Source organism: Solanum verrucosum, unplaced genomic scaffold, assembly GCF_900185275.1.
Source record: "Solanum verrucosum unplaced genomic scaffold, falcon-dt-bn FXZP01000103.1, whole genome shotgun sequence".
Classification (NCBI taxonomy): Eukaryota; Viridiplantae; Streptophyta; class Magnoliopsida; order Solanales; family Solanaceae; genus Solanum; species Solanum verrucosum.
In genome coordinates this window covers 7,882,847-7,910,792 of record NW_026020048.1, presented here as the reverse complement: position 1 = coordinate 7,910,792, position 27,946 = coordinate 7,882,847, and the positions used below count along the sequence as shown (strand labels likewise).

General features: G+C 31.9%; 3 protein-coding genes across 7 annotated transcripts; 1 reads left to right on the top strand and 2 right to left on the bottom strand.

Annotated features, from left to right (window-relative positions):
- Nucleotides 1-904: 904 nt before the first annotated feature.
- LOC125822231 (zinc finger CCCH domain-containing protein 14) lies at nucleotides 905-3,598 on the bottom strand. Its single transcript, XM_049501612.1, has 3 exons — nucleotides 3,383-3,598; nucleotides 1,664-2,387; nucleotides 905-1,467 (listed from the first exon to the last, which is right to left on the bottom strand). Exons 2-3 carry the CDS (start codon nucleotides 2,381-2,383, stop codon nucleotides 1,159-1,161), a joined length of 1,029 nt encoding a protein of 342 aa, XP_049357569.1. The 5' UTR covers nucleotides 2,384-2,387; nucleotides 3,383-3,598; the 3' UTR covers nucleotides 905-1,158.
- A 12,933-nt stretch (nucleotides 3,599-16,531) lies between these two features.
- Nucleotides 16,532-17,039, top strand: LOC125822660 (uncharacterized). Its single transcript, XM_049502093.1, has one exon. It carries the CDS (start codon nucleotides 16,572-16,574, stop codon nucleotides 16,989-16,991), a length of 420 nt encoding a protein of 139 aa, XP_049358050.1. The 5' UTR covers nucleotides 16,532-16,571; the 3' UTR covers nucleotides 16,992-17,039.
- A 194-nt stretch (nucleotides 17,040-17,233) lies between these two features.
- On the bottom strand, nucleotides 17,234-20,822 carry LOC125822659 (lipid phosphate phosphatase 2-like). 5 transcript variants are annotated; one of them, XM_049502091.1, is made up of 10 exons: nucleotides 20,652-20,820; nucleotides 20,296-20,376; nucleotides 19,535-19,584; nucleotides 19,324-19,504; nucleotides 19,137-19,224; nucleotides 18,923-19,032; nucleotides 18,724-18,814; nucleotides 18,387-18,575; nucleotides 18,198-18,257; nucleotides 17,273-17,553 (listed from the first exon to the last, which is right to left on the bottom strand). In XM_049502091.1, the coding sequence occupies exons 1-10, from the start codon at nucleotides 20,715-20,717 to the stop codon at nucleotides 17,339-17,341; spliced, it is 1,131 nt and encodes a 376-aa protein (XP_049358048.1). In that variant the 5' UTR covers nucleotides 20,718-20,820; the 3' UTR covers nucleotides 17,273-17,338. The 5 variants fall into 5 exon arrangements, with proteins under 5 accessions (XP_049358047.1, XP_049358048.1, XP_049358049.1 ...); XM_049502092.1 differs by having other exon boundaries at nucleotides 19,535-19,581; XM_049502090.1 differs by having other exon boundaries at nucleotides 17,234-17,553; nucleotides 18,396-18,575; nucleotides 19,324-19,584; nucleotides 20,652-20,822.
- Nucleotides 20,823-27,946: the final 7,124 nt, after the last annotated feature.

The window sequence follows — 27,946 nt, the reverse complement described above, 5'->3', positions numbered from 1 at the left end:
GACGCACCCCTTAAGAAATTATAAATAAAAGGGTAATTTTACTATATCACCATTTGAATATAATAAATACAATGTCTTAAAATATGTAATAGAAAAATAATTATAATTAATGATTAATGATAAGGGTAAATTAGGAACTAAGTATAAAATTACATGAATTTCATAAAGTGGACAATCATTGTTGGACATCTATTTTTAGTATAGTGGACAAGTATTGTTAGACGGAGAGAGAATATTATATCAATCCAATTTACCCCGAGAGAAGAGAAATTACTCTGTACATATTTTAAAAGTAAAAAAAATGTACATATTTTAAAAGTCAAAAGAAGAATGCATATATTGGTAATAGAAAATGGAAGAAATAAATTCCGATTTATAAATCAATATACATTTTTATTTCGCACAACTCTTTCATTTTAAATTGTTATAAGTTTTTGTTTGTTTGCAAATCACACAAAAAATCTGGAACTATTTTAACATATGAATTTATTTTAAAAGTGGATATATCTACATATTGTCAATTTGTTGGTTCGATTTTCTTGATTTTTCTATCTGAATCAACAGTGGACCAAATTAAGAGGGGAAAAAGAAGCAAATCAACTTTGCCAAGTAGATTTAATTAGACTTTTAGTCAAGTGGATTTTTCAATTTTATTTGAACACCGTCTCTCCTTCATAAACCAAGTTGCAATTGGACAGAATACTGACTTAAAACAGTTTATGACCTTTACAAGATTTTAAACACCTAATTCCCCTGCACCATGCCGTTACCACAATTGGTACACGAATACCTGAAATATTAGTTACAAAAGGATTTTATACAATTCCTTTCCAGTTTCCACAGCATCCCCAAATAGTAGAACAACCAACAAAAGATTATGACTTCCCCTATATATGTCTCCACTTCCAACTCCAGAAACCTGGTTCGCATTTATCCTATTTTTGCAGTGCGACTGCATTGTGACTTGGGCAGGTAGTCAGGTTTCACCTCCAAGATAATCCTCATTACATAATTTCCTGTCCGTCCAAAGTATTTTATACACGTAATACTTGTGAAAATCTGTCCATCTTATTGCTTTTGGGGGATTTACCAATATGCGAAATTGAACATAGGATTGTAGTTTTACACCTAAAAAGCTATTAAAGATATATGGAACCATCAGAAAAGGCCAGGACCTGTTCGTCGCTCTTCCTCAGTGAGAGAGTGACGGAAGTGGCAACGGTGACCATAGGGGCACATATCACCTGCTAGGACCATCCTACAGACTTCTGTCTTGTAGCGTGGATGCCTTATCACTGGGCGCAACTCTGTGATACCGTGAGCGAACTGACAGTTTTCTCCATAAGGACAAGTCCCAGTCTCCTGCCATTTGTTGCACAGCTCTGTCTTTAACATCCCTTGGTTGTAAACGTCAAACTCTAATGCCTCCTCTTCCTTCTTACTTCCAGGAACGTACACTCTTTGTTGCTACAGCCACAACCCAGAAAACAAGAGGAAAAAAGAAAGAGAACAAATTGTCAATCAAATTGCACTGCGCTGAATCCTAAAGCAAAGATTATGGATTGCTGTTAATTTTAACAATTCACAAATTCGATGTAACTGAAATCAAACCAACTATCTTTTCAGAAATGAATAAGAAAGGGGAATGAATATTTTCACTCACAGATTCGGTTAGGGGTGGAGCCGTAGATTTTGGCCGAGCTTTTGCCTGGCTGGGACCTCCTCCACTGTTTCCACCTTGTGCTTTCAACTTGAGATAACCGCTCGAGCGCACAGAAATGCTCTTCGGCAGCGAAACTCGTTCAGCGTTCCTTCGCTCAGGCCGGTTAGGTTCCACGACACTTCCTTGCCTGATGTTCGGAGGTCTGGGATCAGAGATTTGAGTATCACGGTTGACTCCCATACCAAAACGATTGAAATCAGAGAGAAGACAGTTTTGTATGGTGGCCTGCGTGAGGAGGCTCAGGCGTCGATCCAAATCGGTGTTAACTAGCCGGAGAGATTCATTCTCCTGGTGAAGAGCTTCGACTTCTTTGATAGATTCCTGCAAATGTGCGAGGCAGAGAGTGTACCGATTGTAGAGTTGCTGGTACTCGAGAATGTAGCTAGCTTGGTGGAGGCGGCCATCGGTGACGAGGTCATCAGTATCGTCAAAGGAGGTTAGGGAAGGGGAATTTGAGCTGCGAGAGAAAGTTGAGTAGAAGTTGGGGATGAATTCAGAGGAATCGAATTGGTGAGTTGAGGTAGGTGAGAGAAATGGATTGTCAGCCAAGTCTGGTGAAGTTGCATCAGAGAACGTATAGTTTTTGTTGGCGGACGGGACTGTAGCTGCATCGGCGATGCTGGTGTTGAGGCCATCACTTGAAGGATTCTCGTTCTGCATTTTGCTGAAAACAGAGTATAAGCGGAAAATGATCAGTAATTACAGTTAAACATTCCAACGCTCAACAATACCAGAAAAACTCGAGCACATTTGATTCTAGTAGAGTAAATTTTCTAAAATTGCAGAGAGCAAGTACTAAAACATAATGGAGATTCGCGGAGACGATGAACCTAAAAATCACACAAAACCTTTTTCACCAACAATCTCATATAATTAATGGAATCATAACAAACACAGAGACGTAGAAGTAAAGCATATGGCTTATTCACAACTGCTATGAAATCACAAAGAGGAGAAAAGACATCTCACGGCTATTTGATATCAGAAATGATGAGTAATTTTAGGAAAAACATTTCGAAACAGTCAACTATGAAATTTCAAGCACTATCTTCTGTAGTTCAATTTTCCAGAATTAAACAGAACAATACTCAATAGCAGCGGAGATTCAAATAGATACAAAAACCTTCACAAAAGATTATTGAACCAAAACAGAGAGAGGAACGTAGCAAATAACCAAATCGCATCAGATGAAAATTCTAGAAGATGATAGCAGGAAGAGGAGAAAAAGCATTTCGCTGCAAGCTAAACTCGAAAATTATCAGTAATTTCAGAATATCATTCCAAAACACTAACTAATACCAGCCTTCAAGTACAGTTCATCTCGTGTACTGAATATTCCAGAATTGAACAAAATAAAACTTAAAATCAACGGAAATTCACATAGATATAGAATCTACCAATCACACAACACAAATCGAAGCATATAAACAGAGACGCAACAAGTATGCAAATCACATCTGATAGAAATACTTACTGAAATCACGAGGAGTAGAAAAGGCACCACAATCCAGCAATAGTAAATTTCACAAAATTGAAGTGAACAAATACTTAAACACAACGAGAATTCACATAGATATTTAAACTAGGAATCACAATAACACTAATAGAAGCAAAATCAAATGAAATCACGAAGAGGAGAAAAAGCACCAGAAAATCTACCTGAAGATAGTCGTGCTAGTAAGATGGAGCTGCGTAATTCTGAATTCTAAGACGGAAGAGATGATCCGATATTTGATTGAAAGAAGCAGAGAAAGCAATTAAGGCCTTCGTCGAGTTGTTGAGACAAAGTATAACTCGTGCTTTGGGGATACAATATTATATATATAATAGATGGGGTAGCAAGAACTTTGCTTGCTTAGGTCACAAGTTCTTCAAGTATATAATACGGCATGGATGTGAACTTTTGGCGGGGAAATTTGAGACGGTCAAATTGGCTTTTCACCGGAAACAAGCTCTCAACCTTCCCGAGGCAAGAATAAGACGGTCTACACACCATTTTTTTCGGACCTTACTTGTGAGTTACACCGAGCCCTGAGTGGGTATATTATTGGTGTTATTTATGTTACACCGAGACTCCGACTGCATACGCACAATTCTTTTTCGACTCCACTTATGAATTACACCGAGTGGCAAGTGGGTATATTATTGGAGTTATTTATGTTACATGCTTACTAATGTAAGGACATAAATTATAATGTGTATAAAGAAAAAAAAATAGTAGTTCAATCGTTTTCAAAACCGTTATGAAAGAATGAAAATGCAAGAGGAGCCCACATATTTAGTTGTATATACTATGTGAAGTTTAGAAGTTGTTGCGGAAGGTTAAATCAAGTATCACGAGTTAGTTATTGTTTAAAACTAATGTTCCCCTAATTTGATTATAACTGCTCAACTAAAATTAGCTAACTAATTCTATTTCTTTATGACTTTATCATATGGTTGTGTATATATTAATTCTCACTATTAGTCAACTCCTATGTTGCTGCAAATTACTTATTATTAACGTTATGTCACCAACCTGTTATTGACATTTTTTGGATAAAGGCATTCAGAACATAATACATTTCTTCTAAGTTCTAATTAATCTTTGTTCACCAAATTCAGGATTGATTTGTCACTATCAATTCGAATCTAATTATGACTATGATTTAGTCAAAGAGAGGGCAGGTAATAATCCAAATTAAACTTGAAGCATCTTCACTATTATCTTGTCCCCAATCTCTATATATTTTTCGTTTTACAATAAATATATATATATCATTCTCTTTAACTTGAAAATAGAAATTTAAGCTGTAAAATGTTTTTTTTTGTGTTCATCTCAATGATTTTAACTCAGTTAGCAACTTTTTAGTTGTACGAAGCAGGTATCATGTGGACATTCATCTTGATGTGAGGCAAATATAATGGTAATATATAATTTAGGAATGACAAAATTAACTCATTAAAATAGAATTCACTCTACTAGTTTAAATTTGACAGATTGATAATTCATCTATTTATTAATTAGTTCATTGAGATATCAGATATCTCTAAATTCAATCTATCTAAAAAATTCGCTCATTGTACTAAATATACAGCTCATTTTGATTCGTGAGAAAGTAAAATTCAAGAAGCAAATTTTATATAATTTCTGTTGTACTTTAATTAACTAATTCATTTTTTTTTTATGACTAATTATTTTGTCTATCTTGATCAAACATCTCAACCCAACTGACTTTGAACATGGTTAGTCGATTACTCTTTTTTTTATATATATATGTGTATTCAACCCATTTTGATTCCAAACCCCTTTCATAATCAATTACGTAATTTTGTTCGACCTCGTGTGCATTAAAAAAATCAATTAAATAATTCAATAAGTAATCCCTTTTTATATGATCAAATCTTTGTAGACAAAGTAATGTGGTATTTTAATGATGGAAGATAACATGTATTTATTGAATTAATCAAAATATGAGTAAAATAATTTAAACACTAAAAAAATCAGTAAGTACAAATTATATATTTCAAATCCAATATTATTAATAAGTTGTGATAAAATGCCAAATTCAAATTTATAATATTCAAATTCTGAACCCGCTCCATAATTTCAACTAATTTTATATACTCCACTTTCTTTGTTGACAGTAGTAGCATGGATCAAAAACTCTTCCTGTCTTTTAACCTCTCTTTTTTTTACCAATATTAAATGAAAATCAATGGAAATTGTAAAAGTATAATCACCACATTATATATACTTTTTAAAAAATGTCAATAGACCCACATGACAAAAAACAAATAGAAAATAGCTGTTGGAGATAGAAAGAGGAAGCAGGGGCCAGGGTGGGTAGTCCAGTGTAATATTGGCGTGGCATCAAAGTATAGGAAGGTGAAGGAAGAAGGTGATTTAAAGCTCAAGGAATATACATAGAATTATCTCACGTAATGATGTTCAGTTTTGATTAATTAATAAAGTCTACGTTGGTTATTTCTTTTTTGGGACAAAGTAAGAGATTTTTTTGTTTCTATACTATCTTTAGTATTAAAAAAAATTAAATAATCATAGTAATAGTTAAATTTAAAAATTAATGAAATATGATTTTTAATTATTTTTAAGAAAAATGTATTACATTAATAATGATCAACTAATATAAAACAGAAAGAGTAATAATGAAATCATTGCGGCCTCTAGAGTTGCTTCCTTGTCACACCTTTAACTAACTTTGTGGTCCTACTGTTAGTTTTACTCCCTTCCTGTCTCTCACATCCTATTTCATTCAATTTTAAAATTATTTACCCATTATAATAAATATTATTTCTATTATTATAGTAACCACTCAGTTTTCACCTTCACTTAGTTCTTTTTTATTGATTATTTACTCATTATAATAATATTATTTCTATTATTATATTTACCACTCAGTTTTCACTTTCACTTGGTTCTTTTTAGCCTCCACCATTCTTTCATATATATATATATTATTTCAATTATTTATTTTGCAAACTAAATGAGTCAAAAATAAAAGCATAATTTGTCAAACAAGTGAGATAATCACAACTTCACAACTTTAATATGATATATATTAGCAGATAATTAAGTCCAGAGCTTGAGTATTCAATTTTCAATGTTTGGCTCATAATCAAAAGAATTAAACCCATGCAGATTTTTTTTTTTTATATTTATAACATAATTAATTAGGTTAAAATATATGTATGCTCTTCAGTACCCCATTCGTTCCATATTATAGTGTGATTAATAAATCATTAATAGGTTAGTCAATTTTACTATTCTGCCCTTTTTTCATATTAATTAATCTCTTGAAGAAAGAATTTTTTGGATCTTCAAAGGTCATCTTAATCGTAGGGGTAAAATGGAGAAATTTTAATCATGATTAAGTAAGTGATCAAGTAATATGAAACAAATTTTTTTAATAAAATGTTTATCTAATATGGAACGGAGAAAATATCTTAATTCTTAAGTTTTAAATTGTAATGGACGAATGATCACGCACTGCAATACATTCAAACCTAGCTAGTAGCTTCGTCTCCAATTAATTTCGTTTGTATGTTATTCATTAAATGAGTAAAATTAATAAATTTTGAATCTAATAAACTAGTAAATGTACAATATTTGTTATGAACCGTATATGGGCCTATATGAAATTTTCACTTCAAAAATTTGAGTTTGCAAAAAATACTAGCTTTTAAATTTGAGCCCCGTGTTAACAAGAAAGCCCAACTACTGTTTGGTACTTTCTTAAGTTTGAAGGGTTGAAAAGTTGTCCGCCAAATTCCGTTGATTTAGAGCCTTTTTAGATTGACTTAAAAAAATACTAGCTTTTAAGTAAAAAATAAAAAGTCAAATTAAAATAACTTTTAAGTCAAAAAAATAAAAGAAAAAGGGGAGACTTACTTTTGATTCTTATTTTAAGTTATTTTTTACCTTGTGAAACACTTTTTAACTTATTTTAAGTCATTTTTTACTTTTATTTATTTATTTAAACACTTCCAACAATCAAAAAACTGACTTAAAACTAGATTTACCAACTTTTAAGTCAATCCAAACATCATCTTTCACCAATGTCCCAAAACATTTTGTCCCTGTATTATTATTTTCTCTTATTTTTGCAAATATAATTGATTACACACTAGATTATAGTTTAACATCTACAAACTTTTATATAGTAATCTAATAGCGTTTGATAAAATTTTCAATTTGCTAACAAGTATCTATAAAATCCACAAATTACAAGAGCAATAAAAAGAGAATCATTTATAAAACGTGTCCTAAAAAGAGCCAACCACAATTTCTTCTTTTTTTTTCTATTAAATTTTGATTCAAATATCAAATAATTTATAAATTTACATAAAACTATGTTTTCCATCTAATTTGAAAATTATAAATCCCTTTTACTAGTGTACTAATCTCTTTTGATATGCCATTGTTCATAAATTTGAGCACAAAAAATTCAAGCTATATATGAGTCAAAATTGTATTTCTAATTAAGAGGTCCAAGAAGAAAAATGCACAATTAGATTATGGTTATTAGAGATAGATGTGCAATTCAATTACAAATTTGAAACACAATTACGTTGACCTAAATTTGATGTTGAAAGTTGATATATATATATATATATATATATATATATATATGTGTGTGTGTGTGTGTCTATTTGATTTAAATTCAATAATTTTTGGAAGTTTGCGAGCTTTGATGCTATTTTCTTAATTAAAAACTAGCAAAATCTTGAAGTTACTATGCTTTTCATTAAGAGCTTAAAAGGATTGAGTTTCTTTCTAGAAATAGAAACATCAATGGTCTTACCTGTCTTAGTTTTATTGATAAATATTAGTGTTTTGTAGTGATGAATGTTGAGGTTCAAAATATAATATTGTTCCTTCTCTGTATATCCCGTATTTCAATCACTATATTCTTCTTTGTTGAAATGAATCTGAATTTATTTATTGTGTTATCGTTTAATTAGTTGGTTGACATAGCATTCATGTCCTCTCCGAATTGAATGTAATATGGATGTTTTGTACATGTTTGGAGAAATCCTCCTCAGCATTCTCTAACATTGACTGAAAGGAGTACTTTCTGATTTACTGTTGAACAAAATAATTCCCATGTTATCCTTGGTTCACAACAGCTACAAGAATTGAAGAAGGCGAGTGATGATTTCAGACAAAGCTCCAAGTTTAAGACATAAATAGAGTAGTAGCTGGGTATATATATCTTGGACACGTGGAATGAAATCTCAACATTGATCAAGAATGTGTTGGATGATTTATAGTCATCTGATTATTTTAGCCTCTAGAAGTTTCTGTAACAAACTTGTAAATATTCATTTAGATTTATTTATTTTTAGGCAAATAGAAATTTTACAGCTGTATAGTTTGTTACGAATAGATTCCTTTTGTATTAGCATAAATACTGTACAGATTTCAATGAAAAGACTCACAAAATTTCTCAATTATTTCAACTTTTTCTTCATGGTATCAGAGCAGGAAATCTGATCCTAAATTTCCTGATTTCATCTTCCTAATTCTTCTTCTTTCAACGCTATATCTGCTGCTATGGTTTCTTCTGATGAAACTCCAACTATCACTAACTCAGGATCCAGTTCTAAGGATTCTAATCACCATCTTTTCCTTCATTCCTCGGATTACCCAGGAATGAGTCTTATTAATTTCATTTTTGACGGCAAGGGCTATGGTGGATGGCGTAGATCAGTCCTGATAGCTCTCTCAGCAAAAAATAAGATTGCTTTCATAGATGGCTCTGCTTTGGAACCATCTGCAGATTCACCAGACTTCAAACCTTGGAATAGATGCAACGACATGGTGTTGTCTTGGTTGTTGAACTCTCTATCTAAGGAGATATCTGGAAGTGTCATATATTCGAAGACTGCACGGGACCTCTGGGCAGATCTGGAGGCACGTTTTGGCTAAACAAATGGGGCTGAACTCTATCACCTGCAAAAGGAGCTAAGCGACTTAGTTCAAGGATCAAGTGACATCACAGGATATTTCACCAAATTCAAAAGACTGTGTGATGAATTGGAGACTCTAAATGCTGATGTTAATTGTGGATGCACTTGCTCTTGTGGAGGTAAGGCAAAAATCACTAAGTCTCTACAAGATGAGAGGCTTATACACTTCCTCATGGGTTTGAATGATACATATGCAGCTGTTAGAGGAAACATTCTGATGCTAGCACCTCTTCCTAGTGTTAGTCATGCTTATTCTCTATTAATTCAAGATGAGAAACAAAAGGAGGTATATGTTAACAATCAATATCCAGGAGATTCCTCTTATTTTTTAGCTACTAAATCTCAGAGCAAGTATTCAGGAAACTCTTCTTCTTATCCAACAGCTAGTTATCTGAATAACACATCAAAATTTGAAAACTATGACTGCAAAGAAAAAGCAAAATATGTTAATCACCTGAGGAGAAACAATTTTGCTTGCTCTCATTGTAAGAAGATTGGACACTCTATTGATCACTGTTACAGGATTGTGGGGTTTCCCCCTGACTTCAAATTCACAAAATCAAAAAGGCAACAAGGTGGTGCACAAAGTCATGCAGCATTGGCAGACGGAATTTCTGGACAGTTTATGGATGATGGACATGGTATTGGGACTCAACATCTCTCACGGGAGCAGTTCACACAGCTTATCCAACTCCTGAATCATGTCAAGGAGAACAAATCATCAAACACACCAATATTAGAGGCCACTGCTAATTCTGTTGCTTATGCTGGTATAACTGACCCTTTTCATCATTGCATTTCCTGCATTCATAATAGGACTGCTTGTTTGACTCACATTAAATCCAACTCCTGGATCTTAGATTCAGGAGCCTCGGAGCATATGGCTTTTGACATCACCATTTTTTCTAATCTTACACCTTTGTGTATGCCTTTAACTGTGAATTTGCCAAACTCACAACAGGTAAAGGTAACTCACAAGGGTAATGTCAAAATTCTTCCTAATCTAATACTGAGAAATGTCCTTTTTGTTCCACAATTTCACTACAATCTTCTCTCGGTTCAAAGACTCTGTCAACAATGTGATTGTTTACTAATTTTTTCATCTGCAAATTGTGTGTTGCAGGCCCCTTCACTGAGGAACCCTCTGGTTCTTGGTAATTCTAAGGATGATCTTTATCTTCTCCAATCCTCAAGTGCTTTATCTAGTTCCATGTCTAAGAAGTCTGTTCCAGACAGTAGTTTAAATTCCAGTATTTTACCTATTTCTCTTTCTGGTTGTAATGAAAATCTAGTATGTTTCCTATTTCTAGTAGTGTTTCAGCAAAATTAGGAGAAAAGATTGATGTATCACTGTGGCACACTAGATTGGGTCACTTGCCTTATTCTACCATGCGATATATAAAATCTGTTTTTCCCGATTCTCTTTGTGATTCTAAAGTTCCGTGTGATGTTTGCCCTTTGGCAAGGCAAGCTAAACTGCCTTTTCCCTCAAGTTCCATTTCTTCTAAATGTATTTTTGAATTAATTCATATTGACACTTGGGGTCCTTACAAATCAACTACCTATGATGGATTCAAGTATTTTCTCACAATAGTTGATGATTTTAGCCAGGTAACTTGGACTTTTCTTTTGAGTGCTAAAAGTAATGCATTCTCAATTTTGAAAGCCTTTCTTAAGATGGTTGAAAGGCAGTTTAACACCGTAGTTAAGATTATACGATCAGATAATGCTTTGGAGTTAGGTTCGGGAGCCATTATTTCTGATTTTTTCACTTCGCAAGGGATAATCCATCAAACCACTTGTGTAGGGACTCCACAACAAAATGGGGTTGTCGAAAGAAAGCATCGACATTTACTTGAGACTTCTAGGGCTCTCTTGCATCAGTCTAAAGTCCCAGTTTGTTTTTGGGGGGATTGTTTACTCACTGCTACATTTCTTATAAATCGATTTCCTTCCAGAATTCTCAATTTTAAATCACCTTTTGAAATACTTCATCAACAGGCTCCTACTTATTCCATTATTAGAAATTTTGGTTGTTTGTGTTTTGTTTCTACTTTTTCAAATCACAGGAGTAAACTAGAGCCTAGAGCAACAAGATGCATTTTTTTGGGATATCCCACGAGAAAGAAGGCATATAAGGTCATAGATTTATCAACTAGGAAGGTATATCACTCTAGGGATGTTGTTTTTCATGAAACAACTTATCCTTTTTCTTCTTCTATACCTTCATCTCCTATTTTTCCTCAATCACATGCATTTGTTAATTCTCTCACAGATTCGCTTACTTCTCCAAATAACCTCAATGTTCCTTCCACAAATTCACCTAATTTTCCTTCTACACAGTCTACTCATTCTAGTTCACCTCTTCCTACCTCTATTTCCTCCTCTTCTTCTCCCTCACCTCTCAATTCTCCATCCATTCCAGTACGAAAATCACTCAGGACTTCAAAACAGCTTTCCTATTTGCAGGATTATGTCTGCAATGCTGTTCATTTTACTAATCTCACATCTACATGTTTTTTATCTCCAGTTCAAACTCCTACATTTTCTTTTTCAGCCCTTTCTCACACTAATCAGAAACTTCTAAATTCCATATCTAGCATTTCAGAAGCTCTCAGCTATGCTCAAGCTGCTCAACATCCTGGTTGGATGCAGGCAATGAATTCAGAGTTTGACGCTCTCATTTCAAATCAAACTTGGGATATTGTGGAACTTCCCATTGGTCACAAAGTTTTACCTTGTAAACGGGTCTACAAGGTAAAGCATAAATCTGATGGTGGAATTGAAAGACTCAAAGCCCGATTGGTTATAAGAGGGGATACACAACATGAGGGGATTGATTTTCATGAAACATTTTCTCCGGTGGTAAAAATGACTACAATTCGTTGCTTATTTACTGTGGCTGTCAAGAATGATTGGAGAGTTTACCAACTAGATGTTAATAATGCTTTTTTACATGGAACCTTACAAGAGCAAGTATATATGAAGTTTCCACATGGTATGGAACCTCCTCACCCCAATCTGGTCTGTCGTCTAAAAAAATCACTTTATGGGTTGCGACAGGCATCCCGACAGTGGTATGCCAGATTGACTGTTGCTCTTAATTTCAAAGGATATACATCTTCACTCAATGATTATTCTCTCTTTTATAAAAAGGTAGGGACCTCTGTTTCTATCGTCGCAGTCTACGTCGATGACATATTGTTAACTGGAAATGATCCCACGGACCTATATACACTTAAACAATTTCTTGATCATGAATTCAAAATTAAAGATCTCGGGGAGGTTCACTATTTCTTGGGAATGGAAGTCCTTCGAGAGTCTCAAGGACTGATTTTGAGCCAACGGAAGTTTACTTTTGATTTGCTTGCTGAATTTGATACTCCTGAGTCTCCCTCTGTTTTTTCTCCTCTTGATCCGTCCCAAAAACTTCGAGCAGATGAAGGGGAGCTTCTTTCTGATCCTAGTATATATCGACGTCTCATGGGAAAATTGAACTTTCTTACCCATACTCGTCCGGATCTCTCTTTCCCAGTACAACATCTCAGCAAATACATGCAAAATCCTCGTTTGCCTCATTTTCTTGCTGCACTCCGTGTCATTCGTTATCTTCGGTCTTCCCCAGACCAAGGTCTTTTCTTTTCTTCAAATCCTTCATTCAAGATCCTTGCTTTTTGTGATTTTGACTGGGGATCTTGTCCAGACTCTCGCCGCTCAGTTTCTGGTTATTTTATCAGTCTTGGCGACTGCCCTATTTCTTGGAAATAAAAAAAACAGACTTCTGTTTCCTTGTCGTCCGCTGAAGCAGAGTATAGGTCCATGCGTCGTGTTGTGGCTGAGTTAACATGGTTGGTTCGTCTGCTTGAAGATATTTCCGTCATTCCAATTTTACCTATTCCAGTGCACTCCGATAGTCAATCTGCCATTCATATTGCCAAAAACCCAGTTTTTCACGAACGAACCAAACACGTCGAGTTGGATTGCCATTTTGTTCGACAACAATTTCTTTCTGGCTTGGTATCTCTCTCTTTTGTTCCGTCTCCTTCACAGGTCGCTGATCTCTTTACTAAACCCCTTTCCGGACCATCTCATCGATCAATCCTTGCCAAGTTGGGTCTCACTACTTTCCCCTCCAACTTGAGAGGGGGTGTTGAACAAAATAATTCCCATGTTATCCTTGGTTCACAACAGCTACAAGAATTGAAGAAGGCGAGTGATGATTTCAGACAAAGCTCCAAGTTTAAGACATAAATAGAGTAGTAGCTGGGTATATATATCTTGGACACGTGGAATGAAATCTCAACATTGATCAAGAATGTGTTGGATGATTTATAGTCATCTGATTATTTTAGCCTCTAGAAGTTTCTGTAACAAACTTGTAAATATTCATTTAGATTTATTTATTTTTAGGCAAATAGAAATTTTATAGCTGTATAGTTTGTTACGAATAGATTCCTTTTGTATTAGTATAAATACTATACAGATTTCAATGAAAAGACACACAAAATTTCTCAATTATTTCAACTCTTTCTTCATTTACTGCCCATCTGTAGCTATTTTAGTAGCTCAAGTGTAGAGATTCCATACATTAGTGCTTTTATAGAGTTTATATTGCAATCAGGGGCGGACCTTAAATGAACCCACTTCGTCGAAAAAATACACTGTATATATACATATATATTCAATCTGTTTTTTGAAACAAAACACTATATATAATTAATTTGACCCCACTTAAACCAATAGTAACATGTAGCCCAGCGGCAAAGAAGTTACAAGACTAATGCATCGCGGGTACGATTTCCACCCACAACATTTAATACTGCTTCATTTTATTTTTTTTAATATGTTGAACCCACTTGGCAAAATTTCTAGGTCCGCCACTGAATTTGCAATCACATTTCTTTTGATAAATGTACTGTTGTTTATTGCAAAAAGATATAGACTCAGTTCAGGTGGGAGTTTATATTGCAATCACGCTACCGGCGCATCTTAACAGTCCTGCTGATGCTCTGCACAAGTAAAATCAATTTCCCGTCATTCTATAAGCTCAAGTAATACTACTGCTCTTCTCATTATCTTGGTATTCTTCCATCCATTAAACATGGAAAAGTCTCAACCATGTTAATCATTATGATGTATTTGATTTGGATCACACTGCTCTTGTTTTCGATAAACACAACACTTATAGCAGGAATTCCTCTCCTTAAATTATTATTGAGTGAAAAATTAATCTACTCATTACCCAATATTATTGCAATTTCGGATTGAAATTAAAACAAAGTTTTACTATTAAAATCGAATACAAGGACAATTATTATACATAGTTTTTTTTTATTATTATTATTTTATATAGTAGATCTTGAACAATTTTTGACTTTTTTGTATGTTTGCTTTTTATATTTTAATAAAAAAATTGACTACACTATTGTCTATGGACATAATTATGGTAAAGTAAATCCATATTTTTTGAACGACAAAAAAATGACTTTAATGATCAATAAACACAAGTTGAGTGACCATTCACGCAATCAATTACTTCAACCGTTTGTTAAATAATAAAAGAGAAAATGAAGGCATACATAACAAAACCCCTAAAAATCTATAAACTAGAGGTTGATCATTGAAAGAATATTAAAAAAAAAATTATCTCTATAGATTTGGATACAATTCCATGGAAGGCACCATGGACTTATAAATTTCATATATAAGTCTGTTTTCAAACTCACTATTTGTATAAGCTAATTCAATTTCCCTTGCCTTTGGAATTCTTTTTCTACCAAACATGTAATTTTCATTGTTCACATTTCCAGCCAAGTGAAACATCATGTTCATATAAGCATTCTTGAATTTGTTCCATAATTTAAATGGTGAAAAAATCTTCAATTTCAATTTTGGAATTGCTTTAATCCTCCATATAATTGTTCTTTTTTGGCTCTTTCCACCTAACTTAATAACCTTTATGTTCTTCCTGCCATTACCATATTTTCTTTTTCCCCATTGTGATCTCTTTATTAAGCCTCCATTGAACATATTTTGAACTAAATCCATATTATATTCTTTCTATATGAATTTGTGGTTTTGTTTATGAGAGAGTTGTGATATAGTAGTTGATTAAGGAAAAGAAATGTTACTTCTATTTATATGCATATACAATTTAAAAGAAGAATTTTTGTAATGGAATTTTAAATTATGTTACGTGTGTGATGAAGCAAGAAAGAGGAAAGTGGAAATTGATTTTCTAATTGTTTTAAGTCAGCAGGTCAATATAGCCTGTGGGAGGTATTATGGGAATTCGATGATGGACTATTCATCCCAATTCCCATCATTGAAAATATTTAAATGAGGTTTCATGAAAAGATATACTCCCTCCGTCTCAATTTATATAAGTTGGTTTGACTTGATACATTTTTAAAATTGGGACAGATGGAATAATAATGTTCTTGGTTTTATAACATAAGGTAAATAATTTAAATAGTTTTCTAAAATTACTATATATGTCTAATTGGTATCTAATTTTTTCTATAAAAATAAATAAATTGTGAAATCTATGTAATGCAAGCGAAAAAACACATTGTGTGCCTATTAGAAAATACTAGTCAAATAGTTGAAAAACACAATGTGTTTGGAAATTCCCTAGAAAATGTAAGGCAATAAAATGCATACATATTTATCATGGTCAAAGGCACACCTTCAAAGAAAAATACTAGCAAGAGAAGAAAGTCAAGCCCTCCATTGTAACAGAGAATATTAGTAGTAGTATTAATAAATAATCCATCTAGAAGTTTAGCAGTCAATATGAAATTAGAAAGATATGAGACTTCTACTAGTCTGAAAAGGTACCTCAAGCCCATGCCCTCTTTGCAAAGTATCTACCACTTGTGTAATATGAATATTAGTGTACTAGTACATTGTTAGTAATATTGGGATTAATATTTTGAAATTAATTATATTAGAATTAATTTTTAATTATTTGATTTAATGTATTGAGAATAATTCCAATTTTACTAATGAAAATTTTAATACCAATTTATTATGTATTATGTATTGACTGAAACTCCTACTAAACTTTTGAGAATATTTTATAGCAATTGAGATGGTTTTTTATCCCGAAATGTAACTAGTATAAGTAGTATACCGGAAAATGATTGGCATAATTATTTTACCATACTATCCCTACTAATTGATGTTTACTTGTACCGAGAGAATATTAAGTAACAAAAAAAATAAATTAGGAAGTTCTGATTTATTTCCCTTATCTCCATTTCCGTCACCCATTTTTGGTCAGTTTACCATTGACCCCCGCTTTGGAGAAAAGGCACACATTACTTTTAGCGGAGGTCAACGAACCCAGTTTCAGCCTCTCAAGTAAAGAAGAATGCAGGAGAAAACCTTTCGCCTGAATGGATTTGCCTATCGGAAAGCTGACAACAACAATTCCCTCTGGAAGTTGAATCTCAACGGAAAAAGGGGAAAACGTGATGACAAGCGACAATCTGTAACAGATTTCATCCAAGAGAACAGCCGGAAACTAGAAGAAGCAACATTAGGGCCAGGCGGCGGTTTCGGAATTGGCTGTGGCGTCGGTGTCGGTCTTGGAGCAATTGGTGGTCTAGGTTTAGGTGGTTCCGATTGGAACCATCTCAAACTGGTTTTCGGAGTGGGTATGGGTTGTGGTCTTGGTATCGGGTTCGGGTATGGACAAGGAATTGGTGTTGGGTTTTCCTGGGACGAATTTAAGTCCAGATTTTTTGAACCCAAAAGCACTTCCAGAAACCCCTTTGTAATTCAAATCTGAACTCTCTGTCTTTGCAATTTTCTATTTCCATAAGCTTCTTCTTTGCAATTTTGTTATAATCTCACTTTGTGCTTACAAGCTTCACAAAAATGTTCTCTAAACTGATGTTACATGCAACACTATCATACATCTATCAACTAAAATGCTACAACATTCTGAGCAACTTGTACAATAAGAATTTTTTTTACAATTTTTACATGCATATGTAAAACATTTGCCCTGTGATCAGTGTGGCAAGAATGAAATCTAGTCTATCCCATGTATCTTTTCTTCAAAAGAGGTCATTTCATGGACTCTGGGCCAGTGTTTGTTTGAGTCATTCCGAATATCAATCGCCTCAAGTTAAACTAGCTCCTCCCAGATTCTAGATCTTCCACGGTTGGACCAGAATCCCCGGACAAGGAAATGCCCGTAAACGTGTCGTTGTTTCTATCATTCTGTCGACTTTCTATTTGAACCTCTGCGTTGCATGTATTATTTGCATTGACATTTTCACCATTAGCAGCTAATGCAGTTCCCTGGGACTCCTCCAGCATACGGAAGTAAGCATAGGTTGCCCAGCCTAGAAGTACAAAACTGACGAACAATTAAAATATGACTAGAAAAAGGAGGGAAGACGACAAAGCGAAAACATCTCCATGGTACATAGAATCCTCTCCATGGCCATATTCTATCTCCGAGAAACATAAACAACAACCTTTTTCTAGATCCATTCATTTGTAGGGAGGACAGCTGTCTTTTGTAATGCAGCTCGGCCAAAAGTGATGTCATTTCCTTTAGTCACAGATTATCAGTTCTTTTGGATTTCGAAGAATGGGTTTACCCACCAAGAGGCAATTATCATTACATTTTCCATAGGGCATGATCCCTCAAGTTGCAGAGAGCTATTGAATGATAGAAAGAACCTTTTATCCACGTATAATGAACGAATGATAGATATGTATATTTACACATCATTTCACAATTAAAGTTGCGCAAACACAAAAGTGGAACACCTTTGCTCATCAATCGGGATCAGCTACGGAATAAAAATTCCACGGCACTCACAAGTAATATGAACATCCATTTGAGATGCATTAAGTAAACACGTTCATTCAACTATTTACTCTGGGAAGCAGCATAGGTTTAACATGAAAGAGAAAGCTTCTAACATTCTATCACAAGAATTTTCACACAACTGAGACAATTAGAGGAATGAGGACAGACCTTGATCATTATATGGAGGTGGAAAAAACTGCAAATAGCATAATGCTGCAACTACAAGACCTGAAAAGGAAAATATCCTCAGATTTCATTGGTGTCTCAGACAAGTCTTAAGATAAGTTTGTTTACCCAATTGTAAAGTTGATTCTTTGTTAAAGGTACAAACAACAAATAAAACCATAAAACACGCACCAATCAGACCTCCAGCAAACACATCCTGCCAATGATGCCAATAGTCATCCACCCGAGAAATGGCAACCAGAGATGCAAGAAGAAGAGGAAGTAATACGAGACACAGTTTAGCAACATGTCCTCTACAGTCAAAGACTTGTATCTTGCCAGATAAATAAAGCGATAGAAAGCCAAGACCAGCAAAGGACACTGCAAGTTGATCCGAAATCCTCAAAAGATGAGAAGACGAGAAAGAAGCAACATATATAGATGCTGTAAATTTCAAGTCTGTCTCCACACATGCAATGTTTTGCTCTACAATGCATGAGAACATTAATGAACCATGCATTCTACTTACAGGAGGTATGACCACTTGGAAAACTCTTATGCCCTTCCCTGACAACATTTTTGTCACCATGGCATACAACATCTCCCCATTTATTGTAAACCTGTTGACCCATCAATATTTAAGGGTGCTGATAAAATACTACTCCTTACAACTGAGGAGCCTTAGACTACAACTAGAAGCATAAAGTATAACCATCATGGAAACATACTTCTTTTCCATCTGGAAAACAGCGCCAGAAGAAGTCCGGCCTAGGCCGTCCAACTGCATCTTTTATAGCATCTGTGATAACGGCTGTTACCACAACAGAGAACAAAATCCCTGCTATCACAACATAATTAGAGGACAACTACCAGAAAGCTTTTATGGCGAGAACATAATAAACTACTTCCACTAAAACTAGCCAAATCCAAAGAATAGTTTACCCAATATGGCATGATGAAGATCATAGACATCTCTTCGCCGAAAGTAAAGGAGCAGAAAAACAACCATAGGCAGCAGAACAGCATACACCTGATAAGTTTTGGAAATTTTGAAATCTGAATATGAGGTACTAATCGCCTCTATAAAGTAATTTTGTAGCTACTGAATGAAGAGTGAGGACTAACTCACTGGCACAGCCCAAATAGGTACAGTATTACTTTTTAAAGGATACTTGAGGTCTTCCATCATGTCTTTCCCGACAAACCGATAAAACGGATGGATAGCATTCAGAAGGACAACTATCCCCAAAAGTAGTATTAGGATCAGCCAGTCATTCAAATGAGTCCTTGCCACTGTTATACCATGAGACCTCACAGTATATGATGCCACTGTCACAGACCTCACGTTCACAGCATGTGATCCGGGCTGGGCATCCCTCATTCTACCCTGCTAAGAACATGCAAAAGTAAGAAATTGGGTATTCTTTTAACATGATTCCAAAGAGACTTATTTGTTCTAAATTTGTAATAAGCTGCATATATAAACACAAGATAATCTCCTTCTCTGAATTTAAGAGCCATAACAAGGTCATTTGCATCAGAAATCTGTTATATGCGCAGGTGGATTATGTTTATTTCATCCCACAAGGTAAAAAATAGATTGCCACATCTACAGAAGCGTGCTTTATACAGTCCACCATAATTTTTGTTTATAGAAATAAACAAAACAATATTGTAAGGTAAGACTGTATCAGTATTCAGGGGTAGATGTTGGTCAGAATGGTGAAGCAAGCATGACATGCCAACAAAAGAACTCAAGCATATTCCCATAAATCGAATACATGGCCCGTGATCAATCTAAAAATAGTTGTGGCTAGGTCCAAATGGCAGTTTGAACATAACATGCTTCCAATAAAAACTATGGTATTTGCATGGTTCCAAGTGAATCTTACATAAATTAGCCAAAGTTCATTTTATCAGTTCACACTAGCTGAGCTGCACGTGACTCATTATAGCTCACAGGACGGTCCAATCTATTGAGTTCGCAATTATCTCACTCAAAATCATTTCCAAACTTATCCCATCCCCTTCTTTCATCTCAAGTCTGGTATAGAATATGTAATGGATGGAATAATAACCCATTTGTGAGAAATATATATACCTGGTGTTTCTTGTGGGCTATCAGTGGCCGAAACAGTTGAGAAAATCCAGCAGAAGTTTCCAACCTTTGACTTAATCCGTTCTGATTGAAAGCCAAAAAAAGATCAAACTTATCATTGTCTCAAGAGTAGAAAGCTAAATATCATAAGTACTTTTCCAGCATTGTGCAACAGGCAACTACTACAGTGCAACTAAATCTAAGAACTTGACAATTTCCAGTACAGGTGTAAAAATAACACTACATCATAACAGATTTTACTAAAATCACCAATATTAGGAACTGCTAAAGCGTTAGATCAAACATGGGCATAAATTACAGTCGCCGTTATCAAAACGTGGCAGATAATCCTTACGAACCTGAGACTGCGAAAAGCATCTGAAATTCTTGAAAACGAAAACAGATCTCAAATCCCACCATGGCATTGTCGATTCAAAGCAATGAAGGAGAAGATTAAAAATCAAAATTAGAAGAGGGAGAAAAAACCCTTAATCAGGAAATAATAATGAATCACGACATTAATTAAAAGTAGTTAATAAATAAGAACAGTATTGACGACAGTGACAGCAAAAAAGAGAGCACAAAAACACACGTATGTCCACACAATATTTTTAAATAAAGTACTTATCCACGCTGAATTTGGAACTAATAAACAAAGGAAATAATACTCTTTTAGCTATAGTTTCACCATTTACAATCCGCAGCTACACTTGAATTTTGTCAACTAGTCAGAGTGATGGTGTAAAGTAGTAAGGAAGAAGAAATGTAAAAGATTGAATGATGTGAACTACCTAGCTGAGTCAATGCAAGAGTGTTTGAAATTTGTGATGAGACATTGAAACTGTAAATGGGAAAATTGCGTCGTGCGCGGGCTGGGGGCATTTTTTTGGTGAAGTGTCTTCCTTTATTTGCGTTGTCAACAATCATGAACGCCACGTTTGTTCGTTACTCCAGTATTCTTGCCCTGCTGTCAACTGCCATGTATGCCAGATGCAAATGTAAAATGGACTTGTTGATTTAATCCTGATTCAAATCATATAATATAACAAATAGTAATATTTATTTCTTATATCTTATAAATAATAAATTCATATAATATAACATTATAGCATTGACGAACACGTCATTTATCAAATCGATTAGGGTTGTTAGTATTACTATAGTCACACTTTCCTACAATGATATTGTCTACAGTCTAGTTCGGCAATTTTTTTTAGTTATTCTACTTATATATAAGAGTGAGTTTATGATGGGACATTTGAATGTCCCATCATAAACTCCCTATAATATATATTTATTTTCTAAGGGAGTTTATATAATATATAATATAATATATTCTACTTATATATATATCTAATATAATATAAGTAGAATATATATTATAGGGAGTTTATGATGGGACATTCAAATGTCCCATCATAAACTCACTCTTATATATAAGTAAATAATTATTGTGATTTATAATATTTTATACAATTATTTAAAAAAAATTAAACAACAAACAAAACGAATTCATCATAGGAAAATTACCAAAGCATCCTTGAATACATCAATAATGGGTTCCACTTTTTTGTTTAAAAAAATATGCATATTGGGAGGATATTTTTTGTCCAAAGTGGAAATAGAATAAGTATAAAGCATTAAAGTATTTAAAATTTAAAATTGTTAATTCTTATTGTATGATTTGTAATACTTTTACGCCATTTTCAAAAAATAAAGGTCATTTCTTCTTTCTTAATTTATGTAGTACTTAAAAAAATTTGAGATTCAATCAATTTTTTTTGTCTTTGAAATATTTCTAGCTATTAATTACTGTAATTTATAGTACTTTCTAAGAAATTTTCAAATAATATATATTATTTCATTTGTCTCAATTTATGTGTCACCGGTAAAATTTGAAGAGTCAATCAGATCTTTTATATATTTTTATATCTTTTAAATATTTAAGTAATTAATTATCGTGATTCATAATATTTTATAAAATTAGTTAGTATAGTAAAATAAATTTAAAAGAAACAAACAAAACGAATTCATCATAGGAAATTACCAAAGCATCCTTGAATACATCAATAATGGGTCCGACTTTTTGTTTTTAAGAAATTGCACATTCGAAGGATATTTTTGTCCAAAGTGAAAATATTGTGTAAAAAATGTGTATTTATTGTGATTTTGAATGTTTTGTGGGGTAATAGGACGCACGCAAAGTTGAGGTGTCTTTTTGAATGTCTTTAAGATATTTTAAGTTGTTAATTATTATTATTTATAATACTTTTTTGGTAATTTTAAAATGATATATGTTATTTTTTCTGTCCCAATATATGTGACCCAGATAGAATTTTGAGAGTGAACCTATTTTATTATATATCCTTTAAATATGAAATATTTTAAGTCATTTGTAAATTATTTATTATATTATATTATTATATATTATATAAACTCCCTTATAGTAGAAAAATAAATATATATTATATAGTAGAAAAAATGATTTATTATATTATATATTATATATTATATATATAAGTAGAATATAATATATAATAATATAATATAATAAATCATTTACAAATGACTTAAAATATTTAATATTTAAAATTCTACCATAAAATAGGTTGACTCTCAAAATTCTATCCGGGTCACATATATTGAGACAGAAAAAATAACATATATCATTTTAAAATTACCAAAAAAGTATTAAAAATAATAATAATTAACAACTTAAAATATCTGGAAGACATTTTAAAAGGGTTAATTTTGTAATTTTATCCATATCACATAAATTAGGAAGTTATTTGAAAGTTACATAAAAATATTATAAATCATAATAATTAATAACTTAAATTTTAATTTTTTTTAAAAGTGCAAATTTGGATGACTCTTCAAATTTCATTTGTGTCACATAAATTGAGAAAACAAAAATAGCATATATTGCGTCCATTTTAATTTATTTGTCTTAATTTTTTTTATATATTTACAAATTGCGTAAAAATACTATAAATCATGATAATTGACAACATAAAATATGTTTTGAAAAAGATACAAAAAATTGCACTGATTCTTGAAGTTAATCTATCGTAAAAATACTATAAATCATGATAATTGACAACATAAAATATTTAAAAAAAATATACATATAAAAAATTTCGATTGATTCTTGAAATTAATCTATCGTTAAAATTTATGTATAAAATACAATAAATCATGATAATTGACAACTTAAAATATTTATTAAAAATGCACAAAAAAAGAAATTGACTGATTCTTAAGATTAATCTATCAATGTCACATAAAATGAGACAAAAGTAGTAATATGTATTATTTAATGTCAAATTACTGAAAATTACGTAAAATGTATTGTAAATCTTAACAATTAACAACATTTGATTAACTCTTGAAATTTTATCTATGCTACATACATTGAGACAAGTGGAGTAATATATATTAAGTATTTACAAATTACGTAAAAATATTATAAATTACATTATTAACAACTTAAAATATTTAAAAATCATATTAAATTTAAATAACTCACTATATTTTATCTGTGTCACATACATTAGGACAAAAAATAATAGTTATTGGGCCCGTGCGTAAGAGAGTTTATGCCTAAGTATAATATATAATATTCAATGATTCTCCAAATTTCATTTGTGTCACATAAATTGAGACAACAAAAATAACATTTATTGGGTCCATTTTAATTTATTTGTCTTATTTTTTTAAAAAATTTATATTTAAAAATTGCGTAAAAATACTATAAATCATGATAATTGACAACATAAAATATGTTTTGAAAAAGATACAAAAAATTCCATTGATTCTTGAAGTTAATCTATCGTAAAAATACTATAAATCATGATAATTGACAACATAAAATATTTCAAAAATAAATACATTTAAAAAAATTCGATTGATTCTTGAAATTAATCTATCGTTAAAAATTATGTATAAAATACAATTAATCGTGATAATTGACAACTTAAAATATTTATTAAAAAAACAGAATTTTTTTTTGACTGATTCTTAAAATTAAATCGTGATAATTGACAACATAAAATTGTTCAAAAATGTTGTATGTGGGTAGTCTTATTGTGCCTTGAATAGCGTCAAAGAAAGTACAGGTTTGTGATAAAAAAACTTATTCTTTTATCCACGCAAACAATCGCTTCAAAAACTTCGTTATTAGCCCAAAACATACCATTTATCTTATTGGGCCCGTGCATAGCACGGGCAACAAAATCTAGTTATATTATACATCTATATATAATCATATCATATCATATAATATATATATATATATATATATAAAGAGAATCTTAGGCCCCCTCGTCTACGTGGCGCCATCACAAACAAATATTCTCTTTTAATTTATTTATTTACGAAACTAGTCTTCCCCTTTCATGAAAAGTTGCGACATTAATGAAGAGTTGCGACTTTAATGAAGAGTTGCGACTTTAATGATGAATTGCGAGTTTTATGAAAAGTTGTGACTTTAATGAAGAGTTGCGACTTTTATGAAAAAATGTGACTTTTATGAAAGGTTATGGCCTTCCGAAGGATTGCAACTTTTCCAAATAGTTGTAACATTTTTTATAAGGCACAATTAATATTTGTTCACACTGCCCTTTGTTTATAAATAGAGGGAATTCCTCTCATTTTAAAACAACGAAAATTCTGAACCTCCTCTTCTTCTTCACAATTAAATATAAATATTTATGTATTTTGCTCCTGTTGAGTAGCACACTGACACCATTGCTTATGTTACATATCCTAGTATGTATTTTTACAGTTATTAATTTATGCTTATGTTATTAAGGATAAATGATAAGATGTAATAATTTTCATTTTCCTCTACATTATTAATCTTTGTTGCTACGTAATCTTGTATGTAAGATAATATAGTGTTTTAGTTTTAATGACCGATAGATTTTAACTATTATTTTATAAATTTCGTGATGTTAAATTCCAACACGAAGCGCGAGTCATTTTACTAGTAAAATAATATATATAAATGTATAGGTCTTATTTAACTGGTGTAGCTAAAAATTATTATAAAAAGTCTTTTTCTCAATTTTTTGTGTTATAAAAAACACAATATTTAAATTTAAAATCAAATATTTAGGGTAGTTTGGCCGAGCGATATGAGATTATAATTTGAAATCATGATATGAATTTGAAGTTTTGTTTGGATATACAATTTGGAATTTTTATATTGTACGCTTTCTCATAAACATAAAAAAAAAAATACATAATTTGTAAAACTATTAAAATTGTCTCAATTCTTTATATGATCTTACCAAATAGGCAAAAGCTTATAAAATCACATAATACACTATTATAAAGCTATTCTTAAAAAATACAACATTTATTGATCAAATCTTAATTTGATAAAAAAATAAATTTGATTTTTATTAAATGTTTATTTGGCATATATTAGTAATAAATTTGACCAAGAATAATGAATTTGGTGAATTAAATGGTAAACAAGAATTGATTTGAAATAATAATAAATTTTACGTTAGTGAGAATAATTATTATATGAGATATAAATGATTTAAAAGTAATGATATGAATTATAAATGTTATTTATATATGAAACAAATGATTTTAGTACATATAAATGTAGGTTTTTTTTTTATATAAAATTTAAATTTATGGATCAACTTTTATATTTGAAAATTCCAAATCATGATGATATGAAATCACATATCAAAATGCTGATTTCATATTGTATAATAAGTTTTTTTTTTAAAAAAGTGCTTCACTATATTTATTTATCTTTTTAAAAAAGTTTTGGTACTGAAAGATCGAACCGAATCTGGGCGAAAGTCAAAACCCTATTATTACAACAGGACACATTGGATCCCTATTATTTTATTGAGTAGTACTTAGAATTGACACATCAATCGATGAGGTGGTCAAAGATGCATTATTTCTGTGAATAATTATATACTTTCTTTATTTAAAAAAGAATGACATACTTTAACTTGAAGCGAAATTTAAGAAAAGAAAAAAAATAAAATTTAATCTTGTGGTTCTAAATTTAAATTATGTCAAATGTACCAAAATGTCCTTTAATCTTGTGGCTTTAAACATGTCACTGAAAAATTGAAGTTAAAGTGTTGTCAAAAAAAGAAAAAAATCTTTTTTTTTTAAACAGATTAAAAAATAAAGTAGGCCATTCCTTTTTAAACGGAATGAATATTTTTTCTGTCTTAATTTATGTGCTATTGTTTAAATTTTCTGATCAAACAAGTTTTCTTAATAGTTTTTTTTTATATGTTTTAACTTATTAATTATTATTATCATTTATATTATTTTTTGACTTAATTTTCAAACATGTAAAAATTTATATTGACAATTAACGACCATGTGCAAGGGCTGGGCTGGTAGCCTAACTAACTAACTGACCAAATCAGAAATTGAATTAAAAAGGTATCTTAAATAAGGTGAGTTAGCCTACTAGATTTTATATTTTATTGTAAAAGGAAATCTTAATTCTTAAGTTATTGAATATGGATCGTTTGGATTTATGTTAGAATTAGTTATGTTGGATTGATTATCTAGCTAGTATTATTTTTAAATTGTTTGATTTGCTTATAAAAATATCTTTTATTTTATTTTATGGAAAGCATTAGTAACCAAACAAAGGATAAGAGGGTTCCTTCGGTGTTTGTTTTAGAAGTATTAGAAGCAGATAAGGGTGGAACTTTTTTTGTTAGATATTTCAATAATAGTTGTACTATTACATGATGTATAAATCTCGTACTTAACTTGGTCTATATATTACAAGTAATGTGGTTGACCCTATTGTAAAAAAATTGATAACCAAACAAAGGATAAGAGGGTTCCGGTGTTTGTTTTAGAAGTATTAGAAGCAGACAAGACTAGAACATTTTTTGTTAGATATAGATGTATAAATTTGGTACTTAACTTGGTCTATAATGCTACAAGTAATGTGGCTAACCCTTTTGTATCGACGCATATCATATACATAATATTATCTCATCTTGTTAAAAAGAAAAGATATTTATCTCGCCCGTTGACTTTCTTTTAACAATTGCTTACTAAAGTTTACAGTGAGCAATTTGTAAAATTGACCAGCCTATATATCTATATATAAATCCCTCTTGACATATTATATATACTCTATTTTTAAGTGTTAGTATTTAAATGAATTGACAAGTTCAAACTTAGATCGACGTGGAAGGATAAGTTTGCAATCTATATTTTTACTACGAATTGGACTTCATCTATTATACTATGCTATTTGCATCATTCATTGTTAGCCTAGCTACCTAATTCAAAGACATTAATTCTTGTTAATTGTATACCATCAGCACACTTGTTAATTCAAGTTGATTTATTTGATACAGTCATCTTTTATGTATATTTATATACTATACAAATAATAGATTTTTACACCTAACTTAACTTTAAAAACTAATTTATGAGTCCAAGATCGAGACCAACAACTTTTTATTTGGTTTCTCACCCAGTGTCTGGAGCCTACATTGGAGCTCCGACTAAATTCGCATTGGTTTCTCACCCAGCATCCGGAGCCCACATTGGAGCTCTGACTAAATCCGGATCGTGCTCTATAGGGCCCATTTGGGGTGACGCTCCCAACAAGATTTTTTCATACCCAGGACTCGAA

What these genes read in the sequence shown, in the direction of transcription:
- LOC125822231 (XM_049501612.1), bottom strand. Translation starts at nt 2,383, where the DNA reads ATGCAGAACGAGAATCCTTCAAGTGATGGCCTCAACACCAGCATCGCC. An exon ending in CTCCACCCCTAACCGAATCT is followed by an intron (nt 1,468 to 1,663) that starts GTGAGTGAAAAT and finishes TTGTGGCTGTAG; the next exon opens with CAACAAAGAGTGTACGTTCC.
- LOC125822660 (XM_049502093.1), top strand. Translation starts at nt 16,572, where the DNA reads ATGCAGGAGAAAACCTTTCGCCTGAATGGATTTGCCTATCGGAAAGCT.
- LOC125822659 (XM_049502087.1), bottom strand. Translation starts at nt 20,717, where the DNA reads ATGCCATGGTGGGATTTGAGATCTGTTTTCGTTTTCAAGAATTTCAGA. An exon ending in TAGCCCACAAGAAACACCAG is followed by an intron (nt 19,585 to 20,295) that starts GTATATATATTT and finishes GCATGTTCTTAG; the next exon opens with CAGGGTAGAATGAGGGATGC. An exon ending in ACCTCCATATAATGATCAAG is followed by an intron (nt 17,554 to 18,197) that starts GTCTGTCCTCAT and finishes TTGTACTTCTAG; the next exon opens with GCTGGGCAACCTATGCTTAC.